This window comes from Mastacembelus armatus, chromosome 7 (assembly GCF_900324485.2).
Source record: "Mastacembelus armatus chromosome 7, fMasArm1.2, whole genome shotgun sequence".
NCBI classification, from domain to species: domain Eukaryota; kingdom Metazoa; phylum Chordata; class Actinopteri; order Synbranchiformes; family Mastacembelidae; genus Mastacembelus; species Mastacembelus armatus.
In genome coordinates, this window is record NC_046639.1 from 7,174,574 (window position 1) to 7,194,981 (window position 20,408).

A 20,408-nucleotide genomic window follows, 5' to 3' on the forward strand; every position below is an offset into this window, starting at 1 on the left:
TTTAACATTAATCGCATCAATAAATATGATCCAATAATGTAAAATACATTAAAGAGATATGGCCCATTAAGTATAAAAGTACTTAATGGGCCATATCTCTTTAAAGTATTTTGCATTATTTACTTTTGATACTTTGAAGAATTTATGGCTGCTTACACTTTTGTACTTGAGTGAAATTTTGAATACAGACCTTTACTTGTAGTATCATAGCACAGTGGTATTTATACTTGTATTTAAATACAGGATCTCAGTACTTTTCTCACCTGTATTGGTCACTACGTACAAAGTTTTGCACAGTTTATTTACTTCATACTTAACATAAGGAACTATACTTAACATTCATACTTAACATTCCAATTAAAATGCTTTCGTAATTAGAATCTGATCCTTGTACAAATTAGATTGACTTAAGAGAGGGAGAACATATTTTTTAAAAAAGGGCTGGCACAGGACAGTTTCCTATTTTCAATGTCTAATTGGTTTGTACAGAATGTTAATTATCCACACCCTGCTGTGACACACCTTATCAGCTACCTACCTGATTTAACTGCCAAACATCCATCAGTCATTCATCAGTCACAGTAGAGAGACATTACAAGCTTCTTTCGCTCATCTTTGTGTAAGTACCATTTTTACTCTCATTTTTCAGTTCTGTCTACTGCAGCTCTACAAATTAGGTAGAGAGGTTGGCTTTTTCTCTTTTAGTTTTCTATGCAATGTTATGACTGTATATATGTCTGCTATGATCATGTTGTTGCCATTATCAAGCTTAAAGCAGTTTGTTTATCACTACAGCCAATTGATTGATGATTGTGCTTAATTAATTATAAGCATACACACAAGTTCTGTTATAAAACACATTAACCTTTAGGAGCCTCTAATCACAAATCACCTGGTGTCATTCTGAAGATTGCTTCAACTTATGTTGACGTGCAGACTAGTTTCTCTTTTGAGGTGGTAAAAACGGAGATAGAATCATTTAAAGCTGGTGTAAGAATAACGTTTTATATATATAGCATGATTTTAGCATTATGTTCCTTTTTTACATTCACAACCTGTGTTAAATGTTCAAGGTATAAATTGCTTTATTTACCTTGTTAATCTAATCAAATATGATTTTATGTGTTTTGAAGTGCAGTATGTTGGTTCAGCGTATTAAAGAGACAATATAATTGTCAGGTCATATTGATAATATGCTGAAAAAAGATAACACTGACATGGTAAACATCTTGCAATGTGGTATATGAAACTAAAAGTAAAAGTATTCAGAATGGCCAAAATAATATAAGACTCCAAAGGGTTAAAAAAAAACAAAAAACAAGTACTCTGATATCGAAGCAAAATACTGAAAACTATGAGGTTACAATATTTTGGGCACTGACAAGTGCTTTTTAGGTGTTCATATTTGTGTGACATCATGTTTGAATTTTAACTTTAAAACATTTTTGTATTCCTTTTCTCTCTGCTTACCCACACAGCAACAACATGTTCAAGCTTATTCTGACTACAGGTAAGGCAAAAATGAGTATTCTCCTTAAAATCAATTCAACGGAAAACTGTTTTCACACCTACAGTGGCAAGAAAAAGTGAACACTTTTGCATTTATATATATATTTGTCTTTAAATGTCAGAGTCTCATCTACGTAGAAAATGTGAAGAAACACAATCTATTTTAATGAATAAAACAGATCATTGTATGGTGCTTATATGACTGAAACATTCACATTATATGGTGGAGAAAGTAGGCACACAATAATAACATCAACAAAAACTAACTGGAATAAGGAGTTAGCAAACTTGGAGTTAAACCAAAGAAACCAGATTTAACCCATCCCTTGGTGAAATACAGTGGAGGGAGCATCATGATGTAGGACTGCTTCATTGTGTCTGGGCCTGGACAATTTGTCAAGGGTAAAATAAATTCCAATGTTTAGCATGCTACCAGCATTGTCAGGCTGGCTGCTCACCAGCTGAAGATCTGTAAAAGATGAGGGATACCACAGACAACGGTGCTAAAAAATTACGTAAATGCCCTGCAGAAATACTTTAAACACAAAATAATCCCTTTTTTGGAGAGGCCCAGTCAGTGTCCTGATGTTAACCTAATAGAAATTATGTGCAATGAGTTTATAGAGCTGTTCATGCTAGGTAAGAATATGTCTGAGTTTAACTAGTTCTATAAGAACAAACACCCAGAATTCCTCCTGAACGTTGTGCAAGTCTGAGGCGCAGCTACTGGAAGCACAAGTTTGGGGTTATTATTGCCAAGAGATGTCCAACCAGTTATTAGGTTCATAGGTATGTCTTTTTCCACTGGCACTGTAAATGTTTTAGGGTGTGCTTATTAAAGGCACAAACAATTATAACTGTTGTTAGCTTAACTGTGACATTGCAGTGTTTAGTCTATGCTGAAAGAAAGGAAATATGTGCAGTTGCATTGGGAAGATCAAATTAGGAGTGCATATTCATATAAATTACAGAACATCCATACAGCTACCAGTATACTGTAATGTATTTATGGTGCAAAACAAAGATGAAGACACCCAAAACAAAACCAAACAAACTAAATACATGGTGCAGGCAAAAGACTGGAGAGACTGGTGTTCAATTCCATTTGAGGCTTTGTGTGTTTTAGCTGTTTCACAGCCATAAACCCATATTCATTATTGTAAGTCTGAAGAGGAAGAAATCTTTGTCCAAAACCACAATATTTTTGTAACCCTAACTAATTAGTGTTTCTAAACCTAACCAGGATGTTTTTGTTTCTAACTCTAAATAAGTAGTGTTTGTGTGCCTAAACCGAATAAAATGATCACAGTTCCATAGCTATAATGGCATGTTCATGACTGTTTCCATAAAGGCTCTAAACCTGCCAATGTGGTGTATGTTATTGTTAATGATGGTGGAGTATCTCTCCACCTGCTAACTCATGACCACTAAGTGGGGCGTTTAGGTTGGTGGACTTGTTGGTTGCCACGTAAGCACATTGTGTTCCTTCTGTACATGTAACTTAGATGACGCTCAGAAGGCATTTTTATGACCAAATAATGCAGACAGCCAGGTAATTCCAGAGGTTCCACATACTTTTTCTGCCACATAACCAATAATTATAGCAGTGCAGACAGTTTCCATTTGATTTATGAAGGCTTTCATCTCCCTTTCCTTCCCACCCACATACAGTACAATGACAATGACAGCAGTTTTGTTTGTGTTGTTTACAGCTTTGGAAAATACATGTCAAAATTCAACAGCAATTTTTTTTTCAGAACTTTGTCCCGATTATTCTGGATAATCAACAAACGTGTCTATGAATTTTCAAGAACACTAGCAAAAGTGTTTCTGACACGTTGTTTATTCATTTTTAATAAATAACATGAAATTCTATTCAACTCAATTGTATTTATTTGTAATTTGTGTAAACTCACTTGTTAAGCATTGTTTTCAACATAATGCTGACCATGTCTGTCACTTTAAAGGTCTCTGTTTGATCCTCGCCAGCTTGGGTAAGTTTGTTACATGCATTAATTAATAATGCAATATATAGGCTCACTAGCGTTTATTAAGACTCATACGAGGAGTCTTCTGGAGCAGGTCGGGCCCATTGCCCTTTCAGGCAAATATCTGAATGAGAGGTTAAGATTTTCAGGTGATGGCAGCTGATATTTATGAAAGCTGCTGAGTCCAAAGATACAAGGCCAAACTGTGCAGAGATAAAATTAATCATTACAAATTAATCAAATTATCAGATCATAGATTAGATAATATCAAGTAGATAGATAAAATAACCTAAATTAAAATAGACTAGAAAGATAAAATGAGACAATGGATAGATAAAGGCAGGTGTCCATTGTGGATTGCACAAAGTGTTTGTAATTAATCTTCATAATAGATTTTCTGAGTAATAATGCCTTACCACTGGTCACATTTAAGGCTAAGTGTACAACTGTTAATTGGTGGAAATGATAAGTAACTCCTTGCATTGTATCTATGATTGTTTTAGTGGATCACTGGCTATTGTACATTTTTGGACTATTGAAGCATTCAGTCCATCTGGTTTAGCCTACCAGGCTTTTTCCTCTTTGTTTAATAACATGTTTCACCTCTTCATATGGTTTTCACTGGAAGCTGTAGCTCAGTTGGTGACTCCCACATGAATCTTATCCAATTCTGCATCAATAATGCTATGATCGATACTCCTATTTAAGAATGTCATGAACATCCGCTTTCTTTCCCATACACCTGGCTTAACATAGCTGCAGATTCTCATTCTGGGTTTGCACACACATAACAGATTAAGCAAGGATGCACTGATTCATCTAGGTTAACCCATGCTTTTTCAGTTATCTGGGGTTGCTTAATTTTATTTTTTGTGCAATTCCCTACTGATCTTTCAAAACAAATTTACCCCACTAAAATTCATCTTTCCATGTCTCAGCCTCTTCCTCCAGGCTGGTCTGTTACTATAACAGCTTGGCTGAAAACAGAGCAGAGAATGGACAGTTCACAATTTCTGATATTGATCCGAACCAGTGCACTCACCTGATCTTCGCGTTTTCTGACATTAACGATGCGAACAAGCTGGTTCCCAACAGTGCAACTGACTTACAACGCTATCAGTCCTTTAATGGACTCAAAACCAGGTCAGTCCTTTAGCCTGTAAATATTTTGGAAATAATGTCAATAATAAAGTTTTGTTTTGTTGAATAATCATATGAATTTTTATGTCCAACAGAAATCCACAGCTCAAAACCCTGTTGGCAGTTGGTGGCTCGACCTTCAACACACAAAAGTGAGTTACATACATTAAGATTTAGGCCTTTTTTGTGCCAGTGCAAAGACAAGGGTAACAGCACTTCAGTGTGTTCACTCACTCACTGTGAAGCTTCATCCATTCATGTAGCATTTTGTGCCTTGCAGTGAATAAATGATCCAGAGAGAGATTAAGTAGTCCAAATGTCAAAGGTCGCTCTAGTATGGCACTAAAATCGTTTTTCTTTATTTTTCATTAAAGAGAAATAAAATTAGTCTAAATTACTTTTTTCAAGCATTTTCATTTGCATTAATCCAATTAAAAATGAAAGCAACCATAATTAACCTTAAAATTCCCTAATAGTCCTGCTTTTTTATGACATTTGTGGAAATTTTAGAAAAATGTTACTAAATATGTCAGTAAGTCATATCAAAATTTTGTGGATCATGACAGCATTTTGTAATGTTTACCAGATTCAGCAGGATGGTTGAACAAAACAGAACAACTTTCATCCAATCTGCGATCACACTACTGAGAAACAGTGGGTTTGATGGGCTCAACCTGGACTGGAGATATCCTGGAAAAGCAGGAAGCCAAACAGAGGACAAGCAGAGATTTACACTTTTGTGCAAGGTCAGATCCTCGTTTTCTCTTCTGGTACTTTAAAAGTAGACTTTGCCATTCTGTATATGCTGTTGACTTAAGTGACTGAGACTGAATAATTTTTCTGTGTTGTATAGGAGCTCAAGGACGCCTTTGTGGCAGAGGGAACAGAAACTAATCGTGACAGATTAATCATAACTGCCAGTGTCGCTGCAGAGAAGGCTGTCATCGATGCCAGTTATGAAGTTGCACAGATTACCATGTAAAACTAATTTAATATAATTCTGGACATTATAACCAAGATAAAGCTGTTGTCCTGTTTTTGGTGAATGGAATTTTCTTTGAATTTCACCAGGTACCTGGATTTCATTAATGTGCTGACATTTGACTTTCATGGTCCCTGGGAAACTGTCACAGGACATCACAGCCCCTTGTACCAGGGATCCCATGACACTGGAGACCAAATCTATTCTAACACTGCAAGTACCAGGATTCAATTTAACAGCCTGAATAGCTTTCTATTTAGAAAGGTCTTGTCATACTAATGGTTTCTGTCTCCACATTATAGGACTACGCAATGAAGTACTGGCAGGAACAGGGAGCCCCTACACAAAAGCTAAACTTGGGACTAGCAGCCTATGGGCGATCTTTTACCCTCTCCTCTTCATCCACTGATGTTGGAGCACCAGCCAATGGTACTGGTGAAGAAGGTTGCTACACTGGTGAAGAAGGGTTCTGGGCATATTATGAGGTAAAGATGCAAAATAAGTAATAATACAACCAACACTGAGAAATGATTGTTCATGTACTGTATATTGGAGCTCATGTGAAATCTGACTTTTCATTTCAGACTTGCCTGTATACTGAAGGAACTACATTACACTGGATTACTGATCAGAAAGTTCCATATGCCATCACAGAAAATCAGTGGGTTGGATTTGATGACAAAAACAGCCTTGACATAAAGGTAACTGTATAATTCAGTAATATATTGGCAATTGTTTGTACAAATATCTGGTTAAGTGGATGTTATGTTGACAAGTGTTTTCGTCATTGTTTTCTCAGGTCAGTTATCTTAAAACAAATAACATTGGTGGAGCCTTTGTCTGGTCTCTGGACCTGGATGATTTCAGAGGAGAGTTCTGCAAACAGGGCAAAAACCCCTTTATCAACAACCTACATAACCTCCTGGTCTCAGGTACCCATAACAGTCTATTCTATCCTGATTTGAAGAGGTTGTATTTTTTTTATTCACTTTTTAAAAAAATTAAATTAATTTAGGACTTACAATAATACAAAGTTCAATCATTTAATCTATCTGATTAACAGTATTTACAGCCTGTGATATTAAGATATGATGTAAAGATTAAGAAGGTTAAAGGAGCAATTAAGAAGGTTAAAGGAACAATAGGCATTTTTGCATCAAACATTCCTAGCAAGTAAACCACTGATGAACAGGCCCAAGAACTACAGACCTTAAGTGCCTTTTCTCTGCTCTTATACACACCAGCAATAGGAATATTGAAGTTATTACAGTGAATTTACTTCTGCAAGACATTCAACAACAACACTGGTGAAAAGTTTTATGTTTTGCTTTGATCCATCAAGATCTTGCTGAATTTTGTCAGTTGTGTAGGCTCAATAAAGTCCAGGCTTCAGTGTCTGCCCATTCAGACCATTCAGAGACTTTTTTTTCCACATTGAAAGTTGTTGTTTACTAAAATTAACTTTAAAAATTATGTTGGCCAATTCTTCATTGGCTTAAGTTAGTGTTTGAAAAATCAACATAGATGTACTTCACTTGTGGCTCCTATTCAACTGAAAAATATTTAGTAAAAGAGCTAAAAATTTCCCTTCAAATATTTCCTCTCACCCAAAAGATCCTGAACATAAAATCTGACTCATTGTTTATTGTCTTTTCTAGATTATACGACATCTCCCACCATGACAACCACATCTCCCAATACAGCAACCACAGTTCCCACTACAACCACCAGAGCTTCCACTATAACAGCTGCAGCTCCCACTATGACAACCACAGCCCCCACAAAAGCCACCACAGTTCCCGATACAACCACAGCCACCACAGCTCCCGCTACAACAACCACAGATGCCCCCACAACAGCCACCACAGCTCCCACTACGGCAACCATAGCCCCCACAACAGCCACCACAGCTCCCGCTACAACAACCACAGATGCCCCCACAACAGCCATCACAGCTCCCACTACGGCAACCATAGCCCCCACAACAGCCACCACAGCTCCCGCTACAACAACCACAGATGCCCCCACAACAGCCACCACAGCTCCCACTACGGCAACCACAGCCCCCACAACAGCCACCACAGCTCCCACTACGGCAACCACAGCCCCCACAACAGCCACCACAGCTCCCACTACGACAACCACAGCCCCCACAACAGCCACCACAGCTCCCGCTACAACAACCACAGATGCCCCCACAACAGCCACCACAGCTCCCACTACGACAACCACAGATGCCCCCACAACAGCCACCACAGCTCCCACTACGGCAACCACAGCCCCCACAACAGCCACCACACCTCCCACTATGACAACCACAGATGCCCCCACAACAGCCACCACAGCTCCCACTACAACAACCACAGCCCCCACAACAGCCACCACAGCTCCTGCTACAACCACAGCCCCCACAACAGCCACCACAGCTCCCACTACGACAACCACAGCCACCACAGCTCCCGCTACAACAACCACAGATGCCCCCACAACAGCCACCACAGCTCCCACTATGACAACCACAGATTCCCCTACAACCACCACAACAGCCACCACAGCTCGTGCTACAACAACCACAGATGCCCCCACAACAGCCACCACAGCTCCCACTACAACCACCACAGCTTCCCCTTCAACCACTACAACCACAATTCCCACTACGACCACCACAACTCCCACTACAACAACCACAGATGCCCCCACAACAGCCACCACAGCTCCCACTACGGCAACCACAGCTCCCACTACGGCAACCACAGCCCCCACAACAGCCACCACAGCTCCCACTACGACAACCACAGATGCCCCCACAACAGCCACCACAGCTCCCACTACCACCACAACTCCCACTACAACCACCACAGCTCCCACTACAACAACCACAGATGCCCCCACAACAGCCACCACAGCTCCCACTACGGCAACCACAGCCCCCACAACAGCCACCACAGCTCCCACTACAGCAACCACAGCCCCCACAACAGCCACCACAGCTCCCACTACGGCAACCACAGCCCCCACAACAGCCACCACAGCTCCCGATACAACCACAGCCCCCACAACAGCCACCACAGCTCCCACTACGACAACCACAGCCACCACAGCTCCCGCTACAACAACCACAGCTTCCCCTTCAACCACCACAACTCCTACTACAACCACCACAACTTCCACAACAGCCACCACAGCTCCCACTACGGCAACCACAGCCCCCACAACAGCCACCACAGCTCCCACTACAACAACCACAGATGCCCCCACAACAGCCACCACAGCTCCCACTACGGCAACCACAGCCCCCACAACAGCCACCACAACTCCCACTATGACAACCACAGATGCCCCCACAACAGCCACCACAGCTCCCACTACGGCAACCACAGCCCCCACAACAGCCACCACAACTCCCACTATGACAACCACAGATGCCCCCACAACAGCCACCACAGCTCCCACTACACCAACCACAGCCCCCACAACAGCCACCACAGCTCCCGCTACAACAACCACAGATGCCCCCACAACAGCCACCACAGCTCCCACTACGGCAACCACAGCCCCCACAACAGCCCCCACAGCACCCACTACGGCAACCACAGCCCCCACAACAGCCACCACAGCTCCCACTATGACAACCACAGCCCCCACAACAGCCACCACAGCTCCCGCTACAACAACCACAGCCCCCACAACAGCCACCACAGCTCCTGATACAACCACAGCCCCCACAACAGCCACCACAGCTCCCACTACGACAACCACAGCCACCACAGCTCCCGCTACAACAACCACAGATGCCCCCACAACAGCCACCACAGCTCCCACTACGACAACCACAGATGCCCCCACAACAGCCACCACAGCTCCCACTACGGCAACCACAGCCACCACAACAGCCACCACAACTCCCACTACGACAACCACAGATGCCCCCACAACAGCCACCACAGCTCCCACTACGACAACAACAGCCACCACAGCTCCCGCTACGACAACAACAGCCACCACAGCTCCCACTACAACAACCACAGCTCCCACAACAGCCACCACAGCTCCCACTATGACAACCACAGCCCCCACAACAGCCACCACAACTCCCACTACGACAACCACAGATGCCCCCACAACAGCCACCACAGCTCCCGCTACGACAACAACAGCCACCACAGCTCTCGCTACAACAACCACAGATGCCCCCACTACAACCACTACCACTACAACCACCACAGCTCCCACTACAACCACCACAACTCCCTCAACCACTACTTCAACCAGTTTTAATACTGGTATTGGAGGTCCTTGTACTGGAAAGAGTGATGGGCCTTACATCAACCCTAATAACCCAAATTCTTTTTACAACTGTGCCAATGGGATAACCTACATTCAACAATGCCAAAATGGTTTGGTCTTCAGAGAAAGCTGTAAATGCTGTGATTATGCTCCCAAATAATTTATTATGACTCATCACTACTTTTATGAGAAAAAGGGTTTAGAAATTGCTACCCTTGCTCACTTTATGCCTCACTAATAATAATTAGTAATTAGTATTTCAATCATAACATTCATAAACAGTTAACACTAACCTTTTCAGACACATGGCTAAAAGCTCCCCATTGTTAATTCTTTCTCATTTTTGTCTGTCTGTACAGAGACATGGCTAATAGTCTTTGTTGTAGCTGAAACTTCGAAATACAATTTGAATGCATTACTAGTAGTGTTGTAATGCACACCAAACACAGCAAGTACCTTTCTCTTTCTCTTTCTTTTTATTTAAATGAATGCAGGTATACATGACAAACAAGCTTTTAATATCAGCAATAGAGCTTGTAGTAAAACATCTGTATACATTGTTTTTTTCTACAAATAATACAAGCAACAAATACTTTACATTTTGAATCATTATCATTTTGCTTTCTTTTATTTATAGCAGCAAGTTGGTTGCGTATGTTCTTGTTCTTTTTTTTTCTGCTAGATGTCAGTCTGACATGTCTTGAATATCATTGCATATGTCATTGTTGGTGCACCTAACCCTGCTGTATTCATGTGCTGTTGTTAGTGTTTAAGGTAAAGAACACTGTGCTCAGACAGAGACACACATTTGTATAGTCTGTTCTTTTGTTTATTTAATTTATATCTATAATGTGAATGAAACTTTTAAATCAAAGGATTACGCCACACTGAAGATGGCATAACTGAAATGTTCAGTTTCCCCCCTGTGCCTATGGAAATTTAAAGTAAATGAAAGGAAACATCCTTGAGTGTGGTTGCCCTCTTTTTTGCTGCTTTGCATATTGTATGTATTTATATATATCAGACTAAATGTAATACATTCAAATAAATATTAATAAATAAGTTATAATAAAATTCTAAATAAAAAAACCTACCACAATCTTTCCACACTTTGTTTCATTTTGTTCAAGTTTGCTTCTTCTGTGTTGGTTGTTCTTTGACATCATATACTGTGAAAACAGGTAGCCTGGCCAGACTAACTCTTTTCTTATTCTTTACAAATAATTAGTCTGGAATCTCTTCGGTTCAGATCAATTTCCAGGGGTCGGGCCAATGGAGCTAGAATAAATCAATCAGAGAAATTAATGATATGGCGTGTGCCGTATAGCATAGACGCTAGTGAATGACTATTGTTGTTGTTTTTGTTGTAAAAACATAAGAATACACAGTGTTATCACCACTTCTCTGCATATTTTTTAAATGGAGTAAATAGCAAAAGCCAGTTGTTAAAAGATTAGTGGACTTGGGACTGACATTAGGAAACAATATGAACAAGTCACATATAAAGCCCACCCCACTGTAGATAAACAACTGTGATTGGCACATTAAAGAAAAGACTCTTAAGGCATGTTGCTAAGAAAGAGGGTGGGTCTGACCAGGAAACAGGATGCCTGGAATACCAATCAAATTAAGTCAAACATTTCTTAACATCAGAGCCACCTATTGTGCTGGAAGATGAATTACTCTGAAATATTAAAAGACGTATAGTAAATGTTTTCTCTTTGTGTTAAACAGCATGCATGATAGTCTCTTGAAGTCAATGGGAAAAAAATAACTTGGTAAAATGATTTGCAGGTCATAATTTCTTTATTTTTAATTTTTTAGCATTTGAATTTTTTATTATGTTATATTATCATTGTAATAAGTATTTTCTGTAGAGCTGTTGGTCATTTCATTATGTGACATTTATTTTCAGCATATTGTCTATATGGAGTATAGAAACTGCAGTTTGAGATCCTAGCTTTTTATGCTTCACCTAACATTACATTAATTCATTATTTATTATGCTTCTTCCATATTTCTTTCTTCTCATTCCTAGCACATTCATTAGCTCTAGTTTTTACATATTCACGTGTACAAAACAATCTACACTGCATGTTTTCACACACCCAGTTTGTGAATAGCACGTCTAGCATGTGTGCTGACAAACAACACAACTAGCTATTAAATTACATAATCAGATTAGATGGCCTGCAAATTATCTGTTGTGTCAGTGTCAGTTTTGACAAACTGCCAGAAAATATGATGATGGAACATTTTTTGACTATGTTTTGATTTATTGAATAAGAATTTACACGCGTTATGCCATAGGTTTTAACTGTTTAATTGTGTATAATCCAAGTAGGGTACATGCCATACAATGTTGTACCTATAGCAACAACAAAAGTAATGCATATTTTTTATTATTTATCATTATAAAAAATTGTTTTTTCCTTTCTAGTTCGTTTCTTAAATCTTTTCAATTTCCTTCTACCAAAAGAACATCTAGTTCATACATTTCTTGGGTTTGCTTAAGGGTCCTTGAACTTTGCTTTTAAATTTATACTTAATATTATGAAGAAACATAATCTATACTCCCTCCCATCGGTCAATTCAAGAGAAGGCTTGAATAGTTTTAAAAAAAAAAATTACACTTGGTCTCACTATCTCCAAGGGTAGCATGAGTTAGGAAGACTTGAATAGTTTAAAAAAAATAATTACACTTGGACTCACCATCTCCATAGGGTAGACAACGAGTTAAGTCATTTCCCTGGCTCCCACTGCAATACTGAATCTATTTTGTCATTCTGTTAATAAATCTACTGTCTAAAGCACTTAAACCAGACATTCGCTTCCTATAACTTCCTATATCTCTACCTGGAATAAAATCCACTTCTGGTGAGGTGGTTTTGCTCTGATATTTCAATAAAATGTTTTTTGGTGAATAAGTTGTACTTCTTGTGTGTATGTTTCATTCAATTCCTATGTCTCCTATAATTTCTGTCCTAATGAAGAACACTTTTACATATATATTATGTAATGCACATGTATGTAGTTGTAGTAATGTATTGTGGTTGGTGCAAAATAGCAGATACATAATCACATACTGGTAGAAATGTCTTTATGTACTACAAAAAATAGGAAATCAATCACAAACCTATGCTTCAGACAGCTACAATGACAGAGCTAAGACATCCATCCAAAAGCCTCAAAACAAAAAAGATCAGCTTTTTTCTTGCAGCAACACCACATCATCCAGTAAAAAAGAAACTATGTTAATTTCATATGTACATGCACCCATTTAATGAATACACTTTTTTATGCACAATACAAAATACAGATATCAAATGTAAAAAGTCTGACTGAATTATTTCTTTGTCAAAAATGCAAAAAAAAAAAAAAAAAAAATCATATAGCAAAAGTGGATCATACAGCAATAACAGAGGAGCTTACAGAACTAAAGAGCCAGAAGGCCACTCTGCAAATTACACTTAATACTGTCATGAATGTAATTTTAAAAATAAAAAATATCTAAGAGCTGACTAAGAGAATTTTTTTTTTCATTCGAATTGTACAAGCAAAAATTTTACATTGGGCATTTAATGGGCTTGAAGACGCAGGCTGAACCTCATAGCTGCTTATATTTTTGGTGACTGGGTATGGTCCTAAATTTGCAAAAATAATCATTAAAGACATTATGCAAAGTGTCTGTTCAAATGTTGTATAACCTGAACAACTTGCAGCTTGTTGACTGCATAACACGAAAATGAAAATTAACAGAACAGAATCTGTCCAAGGGCAGCACGGTGGTTTGTCTGCTAGTACTGTTGCCTCACAGTAAGAAGGTTCCTTGTTTGATCCTTATGCAATGTAAAAGTTTGATTTGTGCTTGATTTTGATAATATCCAAAAAAAATACAAATGAAGTACATTTTAATGTTTAAAATACTATAAAAATAATGCTTTTTAATATACATGACTTACTGGAAGAGAGAGAGCGATGTAAAAAAGACGTAATTACAGAATACTCAAGGAAATAAACTGTGAAAAAATAAAATCAAGTATAACAATATGTAACAGGAAACACCTTCAGCATTTTTGGTACGTCAGCATCCATCCATACATAATTACCTCCCAAATCCTACATTACCTTTCTATTCATACATTCTGACAGTTCAAACAATGAAACATGATGCAGGAATTTTTCTTCTGGTAGGGTTAATCTACAATACGCGTATGAAACTTTAACACTTAATAAACACACAAAATATGTTAAGACCAACGTAAAGTACCAAAAGCAATTACCATAACAGTAAAAACTGATAAAAAGGTTTAAATTGCTTTGGACTCGATGTACTGATGGCTCTACACTGGATAAAAGGAATAATATATGTGAGTAAGAAAATTTATTTCCAACATGGTCCCAAGATTTTGAGCCTTAATTATAGCACATCAGTGTGCTTTAATGTCACGTCATTTTAATTAAGTGAAAATGATTAAAACTTAGATATCTACAGCTAAGCAATAGTGTTAAAATTATGCACTGTTACAATATTTTGTGGGAAAAAGGTACTGAATCAAAACGTCCAGCTTGATGTTATCTTACAGTATCATCTCATACTGATAAATGCTGCAAGCCCGCACAGTTTAGCCACATAATAAAGTTGTTTTTTTCAACTGCAAGTGGGCAACAAGTGAGATCAGAGTGATGAGGTTTGCTTTAAGGAGAAAAAAACTCCTGCATGTCTGACCTCAGCAAGCATTAATCTCCATCATCTTGTTAATAATACGACTGAACACAAGGGATTCAGTCTATTTTAAACCTATAAATTAAGATGTAACCTTTCAACAGAAAGACCAAGATACAATGAGTGTCAAATTGACTGATAGGTCTTTTCATACAGTGACAATAGTAAGGGAGTTAAAGTTCTATGTTTTCATCTTCTGTTATATAAGTATTTAAAAATATTTTTTTAAAAAAAGGCTACATTTGAAATTACAACTTATTCTTTCAAACAAATTTAGTATTTTTTATGGGCCAGTGTACATAAAAATTATATATACAAAAGAAAAAAGTTCCACATTTAACTTGAAATCTGAAAGAAAAAAAGAACAATTAGTGTGATGAGCAACATTGCATTCATTGTTCCCATTCCCTGCATGTGCCCTACCTTATTCAGTTGCCTATTTAAAGGTCCTGGCATCGCACATCCACAGTCACAACAGAGATAGAGTAGCTGCCTCCATCGCCACCATACTTGTAAGTATCAAACTTATATTATACTAAGCTATTTATGTTATTTATTATTATTTCAATGGTTTCTGAAAATTGTACGGTAATTGTCCGTTTTTTTTTTTATATATTGTCAAACATATTCTAATTAAGTGGCCAGAAACCAAGATGTAAACACCATAGTCATCCTATGCTTATTAAACAGTATTTTTATATTATAATTTATTTTGAATATTATTTAAAATATGATATCAAAGCCAGAAGTTTGTTAAGGCAGCACATTACCAATTAATAATTCCCTAACAAACATAAGGATGTTTTGCCTTCTAATATGTGACACTCTCAAGAGACAGCAAACTGACAACTAATGATTAAATAATTTGCCACAGTTCAGTGACCTGACACCTGGGAGAGTCTCATCAAAGAGTCTTTTTTTGCCCATAAGAACTGACGCAGTAAGTATTTCTGTTCAGTTGTTTGTTTGCTTTTTATCATTGTAAATATAGAAATTTGGAAACTGAACTAAATGCATCCAATGTATTGACTGTTACTTTAAATGTCTAATTCAATCTGATGTTTTCTTATCCCCACAGTAGCGACATGAGCAAGCTAATTCTGACTGCAGGTAAAGCACTTTTTCAAAATGATCAACTTAATGACTAAAAGTTCTGCTTTCACTGAACACTGACTGAGTCTGTCACTTTAAAGGTCTCTGTCTGATCATCACCAGTTTGGGTGAGGTTTTATTTTGCATTAAAAAAAAAATTAAAATAAGTCCCTAAATAATTAGTTTTGTTAATCATCTTTACCTAAAATGTACTCACTAACATCTTATGTTTCAGCTTCTTCCTCCAAGCTGGTGTGTTACTACACCAACTGGTCCACATATAGATCAGAGAATGGGAAGTTCACACTTTCAGATGTTGATCCAAGCCTGTGCACCCATCTGATCTTTGCCTTTTCTGGCATTAATGACGCTAATGAGCTTGTGCCCACTGACTGGAATGACCCAGAGAGCTACAAAACCTTTAATGGACTAAAAGCTAGGTCAGTTTTTAATCTATTAAATTGTCTATTGTTTCTAAATATCAAATAATAATTGCTTAATATCTGTTCCCACATAGAAATCCAGATCTCAAAACCCTTTTGGCAGTTGGTGGCTGGAACTTTGGCACACAAAGGTTAGATACATAAATATAAGGATCAACAATATTGAATTTAACATTAAATGTCACCTTAATTTCTGTTAAAATGTTCAGATTTAGCGCAATGGCATCAACAGCAGCCAACAGAGAGAAGTTCATCAAGTCCTCTGTTGCACTACTAAGAAAATATAGCTTTGATGGGATAAACTTGGACTGGGAATTCCCTGGAGCACAAGGAAGCCCTCAACAGGACAAACAAAGATTCACACTGTTGTGCAAGGTCATCAGAAATATACATTATATTATTATGATGCAACATTTGACTTTTAATCAAGCCAGAGTGATCCATGTGTCTGTGTTTTACAGGAGCTCCTAAATGCCTACAACGCTGAAGCAACTGGCCGTCCCAGATTACTGGTCACTGCTGCTGTGGCCGCTGGCAAAGAAACCATTGACGCCAGTTATGAAGTCGCAGAGATTGCCAAGTAAACTGAATGGTTTTCCCCACTAATATTTTCATTTCAGTTGTTGGTTGTCATCATGTGTTAGTGAATTTAATCCTACTTTTTTTAGGTATCTGGATTTCATTAATGTGATGACATTTGACTTTCATGGTGCATGGGATGGGGTTACTGGACATCACAGCCCCTTATACCGGGGATCCAAAGACACTGGAAACAACATATACTTAAATGCTGTGAGTAAAGAATTTCATTTTCTCATTTATAAGATTTTTTTAATAAGCTAAACTAATGTCAAATCTATTCTACACGATTAAAATAAAGGAACATTTTCAACAAAACCCTAATAACTTTCATGACGCAGGTTTAGTTTTTATCATTTTTATTTGACATGAATTTTGGCTATTTCATTTTTAAAGACTAACTAAACCCAAAATGATTTCCCATGTTTATCAAATCATTTTCTTTAAGTTTGGGGTGCACATGATTTTGATATAGTTGTTCCCCCACAAAAATCATATTGTGTGTAAAAACTACTTTTTCGGCTCAAATTTAGCAGAAATTTAGATGAGTTCAGGCGAATCCCATAGAATCTCCTTGCTGTGACATAATAGGAAAAACTCCACCGAGGTGGACTTTAATTTTATTCTATTAGAAACTATTATTTACAGTTACTTGGTTATGACAAGCTTTAAATTATCTTGCTCCTGTATGTATGAGACTTGTCAATGGGAGAGATAAAACACATGCTAATTGCAGCATTAATGTCAAGGAATTATACCCAAAATGTGTCATTTTAAGTAGTATTTATTTTCCAAGCTATCCCAAGGCATCTGCATAACAATGGTAATTAATGGAGTGCTTCCCAGTAACGTTGCCTAAGGGGGGCATGTATAAGGTGAAGAGAATCGGTCCTAGCACAGAACCTTGTGGAACTCCATAACTTAACACTGTTCATTTGATTCCAATTACATTCTCCAGTCTCTGTAATAAGGTGCTGCATGTCAAATGCAGAACTAAGGTCTAGCAGGACAAGTACAGAGATGAGTTTATTATCTGAGGTTAAGAGAAGATCGTTGGTGACTATTTATAGTTCTGTTTCTGTATTATGATGTGTTCTAAATCCTGATTGCAAACCTTCAAATAGTTTTTCTGTGTAAGGTGTCACATGGCTGCTTAGCAACAGGTTTTTCAAGTATTTTACAATTAAATGGTAGGTTGGATATTGTTCTATAATTAGCCAAGACTCCTGGATCAAGACTAGGCTTTCTAAGTAGAGGTTTGATTGCTGTAGTCTGAAAAGCCTGAGGTATATAGCCTGTTACTAGAGACAAATTTACCAAGTCTAATAAAGATGAGCCGATTAATGGCAGGGTGTCTTTGAACAGTCAAGTCAGGATGGAGCCTACAAGACATGTTGATGATTTGCTGAAAAGAAACCTGGGATTGTTCTTATTTTCCTCTATCTACATGAATGTTAAAATCTCCCTCTATAATGACTTTACCTGAACTAAGCACTAAATGAGATAGGAAGTCTGGAAATTCAGTTAAAGACTCTCAGTAAGGGACAGGTGGATGGAACACAATAACAAATAGAACTTGTTGAGTGATAACTGTTCCGACAGTGAGAGTTCAATAATAAATTTGAGTGGAAGATTGCAGCTACTCCTCTACCTCAGTCTGTGATTCAAGGAACATGACAATTTTTATGCAGTATATGTTACAAGTCTCCTCCTTTTGGGGTTTGCCAGCCATAAATATCGGGGCCCTAATGTCAGTATGTCTTTTTTAAATATCAGTGTCACATACAGTATTCATAAATAATGGGGTCCACAGGTATACTTGTAGCAGTGAGGCCACCTGCTGCATTCTTCAAATTCTGTAGGTCCGGTTTTTCCCTAACTATTAATCAAAATTACAGTTTGTCTGTTTTTTTGCATACTGTTGCTGAAACCAGTGAATTCGCAGTTGCACCTGTGAGGCTCCACTGCCCCTGTAAGGTTCTACTGTCCCCCTGTGAGGCACTACTGCCTCTCAGCTGTGGTTGTTATGATCCACCTCCTTAGCTAATCCTCCAATGTGACAGTTTCACTACCTTCACTCTTAGCATACATGCATTACCATTACATTAGCTGAGCTTGTACTTCTCCACTCCCCCTTCATATGATCAAGTTACAATGAGGTTGAAGGTTACATATTGAGTAAATACATGTTACTATACATGCATGGTAAGGCAACATGTTGGATAAAATATTCCACAACTTCTTAAGGGGGTGTGTGTGCTGACATCATTTACCTCCAAGAGACAAATGACTTTTATTTTAATGTATATTTTGTACTTTGGATTTATATTTGACACTAATAAGAAAATACCTTTGTAATACGTGGCATATATTTATGGTATATTGTACACTGGCTATATATATAGAAGTTACTGCTCACATTAACCATGTGGCTATTTTTCTTCATATTTCAGAATTTTGCAATGCAGTACTGGCGTGACCAAGGGGTGCCTGCTGAAAAGCTAATTTTAGGATTTGCTGCATTTGGGCGGACTTTTACCTTGTCCTCTCAATCCAGAGAGGTTGGAGCACCCAGCAGTGGTGCTGGTAATCCAGGCCATTATACCATGGAAGCAGGATTCTGGTCCTATTATGAGGTGAAACTGAGAACTGATCCAAAGAATAAACCTAATCATACATACAGATGTTATTGTGTGTGGCAGGATAGATTTCTGATAATGAAATGGTGTTGGATTAAATTTTAGACACTTCATTTGCACTTTCAGGTCTGTCTTTATCTTAATGGAAAAGAAATCTGGTGGCTAGAAGACCAGAAAGTTCCATATGGCACCACAGGAAATCAATGGGTTGGATTTGACAACAAGAACAGCATCAGTGCCAAGGTGGATAATTTTCATTAAAACTATTGCTCAGTAATTCTTTAAAAAATGAAAATGGTTGTGCATTGTACACAGCTGAGATTATATTACGACTTTAGCGTTTATCTTTTTATCATATTGTCTCAGGTCAAGTACTTAACAGAAAACAATTTTGGAGGAGTGTTTGTCTGGTCTCTGGACCTTGATGATTTTAATGGGCAATTCTGTAAAATGGGTAAATACCCACTGATCAGCCATCTACGTAGTCTTCTGCTTTCAGGTAAGATCAAAAGTTTCTATCTTATTCCACAGAATAATAATGACCTTTTGTGAGATTTTGAATGAAATTTTAGCAATAGTCATGTAATTTAATGATCAGATAACACTACATTGAAATATGTGAGTTTTTTCTTCCACAAATCTCTCTAAATCTAGAGGTTTCAGTAATGACCACTGCTGGGAAAGCTGAAAATACAGATGTCCAGACTACTCCAGATCCAGAGACTCCACCTGTAAATCCCACAGACCTGCTGGGCTCTGAAACTACAACTACAACCATTACCACCACTTCCACCACCACCATGACCTCAGGTGAAACACCTGATATGAATTTCTGTATAGGAAAGACCACTGGGCTTTACCCCAACCCCAAGGACCCAAACTCTTTTTACAGTTGCTCCAGTGAAATTACTTACATCCAAAAGTGCCCGTCTAACTTGGTCTACCGAGAGAGCTGCAAATGCTGTGATTGGCCCTAGATGTGCAGGCATAATGAAAATCATAACCAAAACATATTTACTACAA

The 20,408-nt window shown here is 38.1% G+C and overlaps 2 protein-coding genes across 2 annotated transcripts; both read left to right on the forward strand.

Annotated features, from left to right (window-relative positions):
• Window positions 1-545: 545 nt before the first annotated feature.
• Window positions 546-11,005, forward strand: LOC113145137 (mucin-5AC-like). Its single transcript, XM_026331533.2, has 13 exons — window positions 546-619; window positions 1,479-1,510; window positions 3,477-3,503; window positions 4,436-4,640; window positions 4,733-4,789; window positions 5,224-5,383; window positions 5,491-5,615; window positions 5,709-5,832; window positions 5,922-6,104; window positions 6,204-6,320; window positions 6,419-6,551; window positions 7,278-7,771; window positions 7,805-11,005. The coding sequence occupies exons 2-13, from the start codon at window positions 1,486-1,488 to the stop codon at window positions 10,064-10,066; spliced, it is 3,912 nt and encodes a 1,303-aa protein (XP_026187318.1). The 5' UTR covers window positions 546-619; window positions 1,479-1,485; the 3' UTR covers window positions 10,067-11,005.
• Window positions 11,006-15,717: 4,712 nt separating this feature from the next.
• On the forward strand, window positions 15,718-20,362 carry LOC113145156 (acidic mammalian chitinase-like). Its single transcript, XM_026331556.1, has 11 exons — window positions 15,718-15,742; window positions 15,826-15,852; window positions 15,960-16,164; window positions 16,242-16,298; window positions 16,377-16,542; window positions 16,629-16,747; window positions 16,836-16,959; window positions 19,200-19,382; window positions 19,512-19,628; window positions 19,752-19,884; window positions 20,082-20,362. The coding sequence occupies exons 1-11, from the start codon at window positions 15,718-15,720 to the stop codon at window positions 20,360-20,362; spliced, it is 1,437 nt and encodes a 478-aa protein (XP_026187341.1).
• Window positions 20,363-20,408: the final 46 nt, after the last annotated feature.